This window comes from Petaurus breviceps, unplaced genomic scaffold, assembly GCF_028583685.1.
Source record: "Petaurus breviceps papuanus isolate PSGF00001 unplaced genomic scaffold, PetGlider_PUasm1.0 207, whole genome shotgun sequence".
Classification (NCBI taxonomy): Eukaryota; Metazoa; Chordata; class Mammalia; order Diprotodontia; family Petauridae; genus Petaurus; species Petaurus breviceps.
Window position 1 is genome coordinate 10,896,572 of NW_027185850.1, and position 10,605 is coordinate 10,907,176.

Consider the following 10,605-nt stretch of genomic DNA (forward strand, 5'->3'; position numbering starts at 1 on the left):
CTCTCTCTCTCTCTCTCTCTCTCTCTCTCTCTCTCTCTCTCCCTTTCCCTCCTTCCTGCACCCCATCACAAGTTCTAAGATGATAATGCCATTTTCTCCAAAGGTTCCAATCATTTCTTCCTGACAATTAATTTCTCCTTTTTAGTCAGAATCAAGTCTCAAATAGTCCCCTATATGGCCTACTCTACCCAATTCATAAAATAAAAATGAATTAGCAATTGATCAAGTATCCTTTCAGCAGAAAGAGCCCCAGCACAAACACAGAGCTGAACTCCCTGATCACAGTTTCATCCTGCCTTTTGCCAACTTGGTTGTCTGCTTGAGGAATTCCCCATTCAGTTTGTCCTTCTGTGCAGACAGTTCATAATACACCCCCCCCCATCTCTTCCTCTTTTCAAAGCTTTCCAACAATCTAGGACCCTCAGAAAGGTTAATTTTCACAAAGCAGCATTTCTTCTGAGCATCAAATACTACTCCATCACCCCTTGAACTCAATCTGTTTTGGAATAAATGGTACCATTCCATTACCTAGTCCAGTCATGAGCTATTTCCTACAAAGTCTCAGTGATATCCATGAGGTAGCATTAAGGTCACTTGCTTTATTCCTCTCTGATTGACTCCCTACCTCATTCCCCAAAGAAGCTATTTCAAGCCTTCTCTTCCCTCCTCAAGTCAACTACACCTCCCTCTTTTTCTTTCTCAGCTGAGTTTTTTTCTCACACTTTCCTGAGAAAATAAAGGCTATTTTACTCAATGACTCTCTTTCCTCCCTCTCACTTTATCTTAAACCCTCTAATATCAGCTTCCATTCTCTCTTCTTTCCCCCAGTCTCTGGTGAGGTGTCTTTCTCCTTGCCAGGCCAACATTTCTGCATGTTCCCTTCGGCTCTTCCTCTACTGTCTTTTCCAAGAGACTGGCCCCTGCTCAGTAAACTCCAGTACTTCCTTATTGCCTCTAGGATCAAATAAAAACTCTTCTACATCATTTTAAAATCCCTTTACAGCCGTCCCCACCTATCCTTCCAGCCTCATTTTCCACTGCTCCCCTTCACCTGCTCCAAAATCCAACCCAAATGACCTTCCCTCTGCTCAACACACATGGCTCTGCATATCCCTCGATTTGCCATTACACTGGCTATCAAAATCACCTGAAAGGCTGCCCCTGCTCCTCTCCAGTTCTTGGAATCCATCCTTTCAAGATGTATCTCAAACACTACCTTCTGTTATTTCCCCTAGGCTTTATTTACAAGGGGAAAGAAAATATAGACATTCAAAAATAGCATACTAGGAAAAGGATGTGTGAGATGCATATATATGTGTCATGCACATATATGCACATATTATATGTGCATATATTATAGATATATATACTCATATGTGTGTATCTATATATGTACGTGTGTGTGCAGTGCACTTCACATAACCTTATCCTGGTATGCTATTTTGGAGAGAGGGGGAGGGAGAGAGAGAGAGAGAGAGAGAGAGAGAGAGAGAGAGAGAGAGAGAGAGAGAGAGAGAGAGAGAGAGAGAATACCCCAAATAGATGGTACCAAACTTACTAAGCTATCTTATTTAGCTCTAGCTCACCAGAACTTGATTGGTCCATTATGGTCCTCTCCTATCCTGGAGCACCAGTTTCCTCTAAAAGGTCTCAGATGACAATGGTTTCTTTTGCATCAGACTATCTCCCAGAATATTTTGCAATCTGCCCACCTGCTAATGCTAAATTGAGCTCCTTGGCCCATTCTACAGTCCTCTAAGCTAATTGGGAAATGTTCTTATTATAAAGTGGGGGTTGGATGCTTTACTTCCAAGTAATATAGACAGACATCTGTCTAACATAAAATGGCTGGACAATATATACCCTGGAGAGATAGAAATTTTATCTGGGATCTGGCCCAACCTGTTTCTAAGAAAGATTTTAATTTCTATCTTTGTGGGGAGTAAGAGAGGCACTTACCCCTTCACTCTACTATCTGCTAGACGGGTAGGGGCTAGAACTCTATCTACTCCATGTCAAGTATTGGTGGCCTCTTCTAGAAGGGTAAAATAAAAGCCACTTTCCCTGGTTGCTCCAAAGCGGGGAATAAGAGATTACTTTCCATCAACTTAGCTCCCTCTTACTGGTTACGCAAAAGACAACACTGAATAGTGCACAACATATTTATTAAAACAAAAAATGAGGAAGTTATATATTTTAGAGTAGACAACAGCACATCTGTTATGGGAATGGGGATCTGAAAATCTTCCCTGCCCCCTACCCCTTCACTGCCACTTAGGCTTAAGTGACTCTGAGAACCCTCCCTGATTTGAAAATATGCTCTGCCCCTTAATAGGCTGAAGGTGGTTACCTGGAGCCCATGGTGGGAGGCTTGTTTTTCAGGAATGCCCACACCTTGTACTTTGTGATTGGGCAGTGGGTCAGGAGAGTTGTGATGTTCTCTGACCCAGCAGAAGGCTATATATACCCTGATGTGAGGTTTTGCTTTGGAAACACTTTGGTAAGAGTTGTGTGATTTGGCCAGACAAGACTCTGGGCAGCTGTTGAGCCCCCATCTTTGAAAATCCAGATGTTGGTGCTTCCCTCTCAGGTAACTGACTAGGTATGGATGTAATGGTCAGACAGCTGGAAGTCCGTCTGCTGATCTGTTTCTGTCTGCTTGTAATTTCTGCTTAACTTGTTTGTATTCTCTGAAGTTCGAGGTGTTGACCTTTTTCCCCTGAACTAGCTAAATGACATATGTTTGATTACAGTAAGATTGTTAATCCATTTTGAATTGCTTTCCTTTAGAAAAGCAGATCTAGGAACTTGTGCAAGCAGCCATCCTAGTTATTCTAGGGTGCTTGCTGCTACTACATCCAAAAATAAATAAGCTCTGGGATAAGACAAAATCTCACCTCACCAGGAAAGTCTACTTTTAGCACTCCCTAAGATTGTAGGTCCTGGAAATCAAGGGACATGTTGGGAAGGGAAATGCATTCTCCACACGTCTACAATTCCAGGGGTCCCCATCAGATATTTTAAAGTTTAGAACTTTTGTCTCAGCCCCATCTCTCTGGAACTATACTTCTTTCTTTCCTTCTTGAAGTCTTTCCATAGAGAAACTGTTGTCACGGGTTTGAGTTCTCTCAGCCAATCAGGAGTCACTTCTCTCTCTGCAGAGGAAGCACAAAGCATCCCAGGCCTGTCCTTCAGGGAACGCCACTTCCACCTTTCAAGAATTTCCTTCAACAAAAATCTTTCCTGATTTCCCCTCAACTGTTAGTACCTTCCCTACCCAGAACTACCTGGTATTTATTTCTTATCTATTCCCTTCATATTTATTCTGTATTTGTTGGTGCTGCTCAGTTATGTTTGGTTTTTTGTGACCCCCTTTGGGGTCTTCTTGGCAGATAGTTGTCATTTCCTTCTCCAGCTCATTTTACAGATGAGGAAACTGAAGTAAACAGGGTTAAGTGACTTGCCCAGGGTCACACAGCTAGGAAGCTTCAGGTCCAGCGCTCTGTCCACTGTGCCACCTAGCTGTATTACTTATGTCAATGTTGTTTCCCCCATTAGAATGCAAACTACTTGAGTAGGGATCATTTTAGGCTTTGTGTTTGGATTGCCAGTGCCTGGAATGGTATCTGGCACACAGGACGTAATAAATAAATGTTTGCTGGTTGATTATTCCCAGGTCAAGAGCCTCTCATCCCCTCATCTCATTCAAACACTGCTCATTCTCCCTACTGTCTTCTTAGCCATATCCTTCTTATGTCCTCCTTTCTCACCTATAGGTCCTCTCTTAAACAGCAGCAGTAATTACCAGGGCCACCGAAGGCGTCTGTTTTCTTTCTAGGGCTTTGCATTCCCAAGAAATGCTGACCCCGGTCCTTCCAGTGACTGACCAGAAATGAATATGCCACATTTGACAAGACTTAGTTCTCAAGACCATAACCAGAGACCAACAGCATCAGAGAATGATAAGAACTGGAAGAAGGCTAGGCTTTGGGAGGGAGACCCTGGCTCCAGGGGCCTTCATTTCCTTGCTTTTGAAATGACAGGAATGCCTTGTGTTGTTCTAAGTGCTGTAGGAAGAATCCAATGAGAGAAATCACATGAAAGCCTGTTGAAAAGTGTTAAGTACGGGGCAACCAGGTGGCGCAGTGAGTAAGAGCATCAGCCCCAGAGTCGGGATGATCTGGGATCGAATCCAGACTCAGACACTTAGCACCCATCCAGAAACACCTGGCCATGTAACCTTGAGCAAGTTACTTAACCCCAATTGCTTAGGGGCAGCCAGGTGGCTCAGCGAGTAAGAGCACCGACCCCAGTGTCGGGACGACCTGGGGATCGAATCCGGGCTCAGATACTTAGCACCACACCCAGGAATAACTGGCCGTGTAACCTTGAGCATGTTACTTAACCCCAATTGCTTAAAAAAAAAGTGTTCAGTACAAACGGACAGTGTCGTCACTACATGGCAGATGACTTCATCCCAGAGCAGACAGAAACGGGAGGAGAGGCCCAAGAACAAAGGACCCATGGACAAACCAAGCATGTGCTTCACATCTGGTCCAGCTGCTTGAGGAGAAGCTTGGAATCAAGGCCAAAGGCATTTGTTGTAGAGATTGGGGTCACTATGCTGTCTCCTCCATCAGAAAGAGAGGTTCCCTGAGACCGGGGCTTATCTTTGCTCTGCTTGGTGCTTGGCACCAAATCTGGCCCAAAGCAAACATTTAATAAACTCCCTTTCACTGATCTGTTGCCTGAATTCCCTCTGTCCCAGAACGTCAGCTCCACAGGACAGAATGGGACCTTACTCAAACTTGGCACTTCCCCCGCTGTGTAGCTATCTTGATTTTTAGATGGTAAGCACTGACTGAATGGATGACTGAATGGTCAGAAGCTTTGACCACACTCTCATGATCCTTTAATTGTACAGAAGAGTTTGTACTCCAGGACTGGATTGATCCATAAACATCACAGCCCCAGATATGGGCAGTTAGCACCGTGGAATCAAGTAGACCTGAGTTCAACTCTAGACTTGGACACTTACCAGTTGTGTGACTCTGGGCTAGCTATTAAACCTCTGCCTACCTCAGTTTCCTCAACTGTAAAATGGGGATAAAAATAGCATCTATCTCCTGGATTGTTGATCAAAAAAGATAATATTTGTGAACCACTTAGCACAGAGCCTGGCACACAGGAGATGCTATGTAAATGTTCTTCATCATCATTATGATTATTAAAGGGAACTCAGAGGTCACCGGGTCCAACTCTCTCATTTTACAGATGAGGAAACAGAGACCCGGGGAGATGAAATTCCTTGCTCAAAACCACACAGGTGGTAAGTGCCTGAGACGGAAGTTCAACCCGAGCCAGTACTCTTTCCACGGTATGGTCAACATAGTGGATGAGATGTTGATGCTACAGATAATCTAGGAAACTGGGTGATGCCACAGTGTGTAGAGCACTGGGACTGGAATCAGGAAGATCTGGGTTCACATACAGCCTCAGATACTCACTACCTGTGCGACCCTGGGCAAGTCACTTACTCTCTATTTGCTTCAGTTTCCTCAGCTGTAAAATGAACATAATAATAGCACCTACCTCTAAGGGTTGTTGTAAGGATCAAATGACATAATCTGAGGCACCAGGACTTGGAAAGAAGAGACATGAATCAATGCTTATGGATCGGCTTATTAGAGTCCAGCAGAAGTAGAAAGGGCAGATCACAGAAGTGCAGAAGAGCTCTTACCTGTTCTTTTGTTTCTGTCCACATAACAATACTTTAACTCATAGTCTTTCAGCAAATCATGAACTTCCTGAAAGAGACAAAAAGGTGACTATGTTAACTAAACACAGTGACTGGAAGAGTTTAAGATCAGCACACAAAACCTCGTCACAGTCACTGGAGTGAATCAGAGTCGCAGCTGGGCAGGTTATGACCCCAAGCAGAAGAGTGTCACATCCTTACTCCATCCCATAGCTGCCTAAAACTGGATATGGATGGCCAAGAACTGGAAACTCTTAGCAGACACTGCTTCCTTACCTCTTGCTTCACCTGACTACTAATTATGGAAAGCAACACTAAGTTAAATACCAAGAAAACGTGCAGTTACTACTTAGTAAAAATGTCATTGAAGGTTATTAAAACAGTACAAAAAGTATTTCAACATCTGTCTCTCTGAGTGAAGGCTACCACACCATCACATCCCAGTCCTGCAAATTGCTACATAGGAAAAGAAAATTAAAAGGAAGAGAAAATTAACAGGCTGAAAACTTTATCTTGAAAGACGGGTTGTGAAATTCAGCAAGAAATTGATCTGTCTTCCTGAAATGAAAATGTCTTCCCCATAAGCCCATGGTAATAGATGAGACTAGCTGTGTGACCTTGGACAAGTCACTTAACCTCAATTGTCCCTCCAAAAAGCAAAAAAAAAAAAAAGAATAGACGAGAGAATAGTCTCAGAGTCAATCACACAACATCTATCAAGTGCCTACTGTGCACAAAGGACAGGGAATGCAAGTACAAAAGGAGGTCCCTGCCCACCAGCTTATATTCTACATCAGATCAGTTACCATTTGCTAAGTGTTCTGCAAACCTTAAAGCCGTATATAAATGTTACCTAAAACACCTAAAATGAGAAAGGCCAGGAGGGTGTTACTTGGTGAGTTTGCAATTTATTTTAAAAAATATATTTGACAATTTGCAAGGCAGGCCTAGATACCTAAGAATTATTATTATACCTAAAGAAATATATGAATGCTATTATACTTACACCAATAACTAGCTGTTTTGGGTACAGTTTGGACTTGAAAACCTTTGAAGTCCCTTCTGATTCTGATATTCTGGGAGATGTATGGAGATACTGGGGCTAAACAGAAAGATGGGGATGAGGGCCTTGTGAGCTTCCATGCATTCATGGGAATTAAGAAGAGATGCACCTTATTCTCGTTAAGAAAGCCCACCACTTGCATGAGTCTCACAGGTGGCACACCTTGCCAATCTGCTCATTCAATCAATCCACCTGATGTCCAGAGTAAAGTGGTTTTGTCTGAAAGGGATCAGGTGTATTCTTTTAGTTAGACAGGCTGAGTGTCTCATTTCCCTGGTCAACAGCTGTCAAATGCCAGTAAATAAAACATGATCCCATTCTTCACCTCATCAGGTATCTCTAAACAGAGGAAGTTTTGTTACTAGTATGGTTAAGTTACTGCTTGTCCATTCTTCTCCTGACTACCTTCACAACATCTGCATCTGTCCTGTTATACCCCTGAGACAGAACCTCCCAGATGGCTGCAATAGCTTAGGAACAAGGCTGCCCCCCACTCTTCCTGTACCCAGCTACCCCAAGGGTTCTCTTCATCCAGACTTCAGGCAGCATGGTACCATGGAAACCATGCTGGATTTTGAATCAGGTGACCTGTGTTCAAATGATGGCTTTGCCATTTCCTACTACATGTGTCCTTGGGCAAGGTACTTTCCTCCATGTACCATATAGTTTCCCTGCCTCTGGTCTCTCCCCACTCCATCCTTCCTACACAAGGCTCCCAAACTGGCTTTCTTTAATTGCAGATCGCTTGCTCAGCCGACTCTAGAGCCTCCCTATGGTCTCCAGGACTCCGTTGTTTGGCTTGCAAAGCCCTAAAGCCCTGTCCCAACCATCTTTTTAGTCAAGTGAGATATCACTTCATCTTTTATCCCCTGCCTTTGCGATGGCCATTTCCCAGTGCCTCAGATGCCTTCCTTCCTGACCTCGGCTTCCCAGGGTCCCTCTTTTCTTTTAATGTTCAACTGAGGCACCACCCCTGGTATGAGTCTTTTCTGATTCCCAGAAACTCTAGAGCCCTCCCTTCCAGACCACCTTGTATTTCACCACTGTGTCCATATTTGTGTTTATATTTATGCAAAACATCACACACGCACATAGAACTTTATTTTCCATCGGAATGCGAGGTTCTTGCAAGTAAGGATTGTCTGACACCTTGCACTTGTATCTGCAGGGCTCGGTGCAAGGTCATGTGCCTAATGGATGTCTAACAGACTCTGTGGATTGACTGAGGAAAGCTGGAGGAGATTGTGAAGGTTCCTTTCGGCACTGAGTCTGTGATTCTGTGATCCCAATCATTCAACCTCTTCAGACCTCGGTTTCCTACCTGTAAAATGAGCAAGGTCAACCTAACTGGCCTCTGAGGTCCCCTATGACTCAATGGTCATCTGGTTAGCTCTGTGATGCACGTCCCTCCACTGCTTCATTTAAAAAACCTTTGGTCCCAACAGACTGGACCTGGGAAAATACCCTGCACTGTCCTGACACTTTTCCCAATGTCTTTTCTCAGGGCGTCCTTGAAGCCTGAGATGACCTTTCTTCCTGCTTTGGCTGGTCACTGTCCCACCCATCTTTCAATGAAGCCTTCCCTGATGTCCAGAGGGCTTAGGCATCTGCCGCCTTTGGTATTGGACATTCTAATGTACCTGATGATGTCACATTGTGTGTTGTCATTTCTCAAGCTTGAGTCTCACTCCCCTAATGAACTGGAAACTCTACCCAGGGATTCCTGATCATTATTTATGTCACAGAGCCCCCTGACAGCCTGCTAACACCTATGGGCTCTGACTCAGATCCAGGTTTGGAAATCCCTAAAATAATGTGGAGGATCATAAGGGCAGCCGATCATATTGAGTTCTCAAAAAACCCCAAACCATTCCCAGTCCCCACAGTCCCCAGTTAAGAACCAGCCCCTTCTCTAGTGGGGATAGGGAAGAGGATCTGCCTCCTCTAAGCTTCCTCTTTCCTCACTGTGCCAAGGGGGCACAGCACTCTTTACACACGGCCAGAACTCAGTACAGGTTTGACGAATGAAGAGTTGTCACACACAGGCAAGCACGTATGTGGTCCTTGGGAGAAAGGAATAAAGCGTCTGAGGACTTTCGTTTGTAAACAAGTCACGAGTTAATCCCTGGACCTAGAATCTCGATAGTGTGCATAGGCCCTCACCAAGGTGACTGTTCAGAACAGATCTTTTCTCTTCTCTTCATCCTTTTATTATCTTTCCTTTTCTTCTTCCACATCAGACCAGGGGAGCACTCATCCATGGGGCTGTCGGCGCCATTCCTGAGCTCTTCAGGAAGCACTGACTGTCACAAGGACCTAGTGAGACTTCACTAAATCTGTCTAATTAAAATGTATGGCTTATTTTATAATTATTTTATTATTTACTTTATGATTATTATCTCATTTGACTCTCACTGGGAGGTAGGTACTGTTACTATCCCCCTTTTATAAATGAGGAAACTGAGGCAAGAAAGACTAAGCGACTGGCCCAGAGTCACAAAGCCAGCAGGCATCTGAGGCTGGATACGAATTCAGGTCTTCCTGGATGCAAGTCTAGAGCTCTAACTAACGTGTCACCTCCAAGCCTATAAAATGGGGAGAATTAATACTATTGACTTCACAGGGTTGTTGTCAAGACTAAATAAGATAATGCATGTGAAATACTTTACAAACCTTAGGACGCTGTATAAATGGAGCAATTATTACTATGAATTTTGAGAAAGGACCACTAAATCACACAGACTTTTTTTGAAAAAAGAAATGTCATTTTAAAAATACACCAAACATACAGTACTTGGAGTCAGACTAACAAGATATTTTTTGGCAAAGAATTTAAATTGAAGAATTTCAATTTTAAAAAGGAATTTATTTAAATATTTAAGCAAAGAATAATAAAATAGAAGCCAGTTAAAGTAGAATAAAAACTCACTATTTCTAATTATACAAGTACTCCTGAAGTAATTGAGGGTGATTCAAAATACTCCCTTCTTTTCCCATCTCTACATAATCTCATTTCTCCAATTTCTTTGTTCAACAAATCCTTCCATTGTAAATGGCAAAGTAATCACCTTTGGTGTTTGAACTTGCTAACTTTACTCATCTGGGAAATTTATTTCCTTGAATCCCAGAACCAAACCTTAGTTTACTTTACCCACTGTGAAATGGACTGCATGATTGGCTGAGGGGGAACGGGGGCTGGGCTGTTTGACTGACTTCCTGCCTCCCTAACCCCAAAGGACTTGTGGCAGCCTTCCATTCCAGGTATATAGCACAAGTCTGTAAAACAAGTCCAGGAAACCTTTGTCTTCCGCACTGAGAGAGGCTCTGACCACAGAGGGACCCCGTTTTTCTTGAAATTCTCCTCTTGGAGTTGATCTCTTCTCTGAATTCTTACAGAACAGAGAGCCCCTGGTTACTCTGTTTCTGTCTCTCCTCTCTCTCTGTCTCTCTCTGTCTCTGTCTCTCTCTCTCTGTCTGTCTCTCTGTCTCTCTCTCTCTCTCTCTCTCTCTCTCTCTCTCTGTCTCTCTCTCTCTCTGTCTCTCTGTCTGGTGGTCACTCTGGTAGATCTCTCAGTCACGGTAGTGCTGACAGCCTGGTCGTTTGTTTAGTAGACACCGGATCTTGGGCTGACCCTTGGTATAGTATATCTTATTCTATTTTACTGTGGTCAGCCTAAGTGCAGACTGGCTCACAGTGGGATCTCATTTCTGGCACAGAACCTTAGCTGATTTCCTCCTCAGCTTCCTGTCCAGCAGGCTGGCCTGAGTGCCTGAGAGTCAAGGC

The 10,605-nt window shown here is 43.6% G+C and overlaps 1 protein-coding gene across 1 annotated transcript in view; it reads right to left on the bottom strand.

Annotated features, from left to right (window-relative positions):
* LOC138164742 (ribonucleoprotein PTB-binding 2-like) overlaps positions 1 to 10,605 on the bottom strand; it is a 98,519-nt gene that overhangs the window by 49,174 nt on the left and 38,740 nt on the right. The window contains exon 2 of the mRNA XM_069092710.1: positions 5,741 to 5,807. Within this exon, the coding sequence (XP_068948811.1) occupies positions 5,741 to 5,807 (67 nt within the window). The remainder of the gene's footprint in view (positions 1 to 5,740; positions 5,808 to 10,605) is intronic.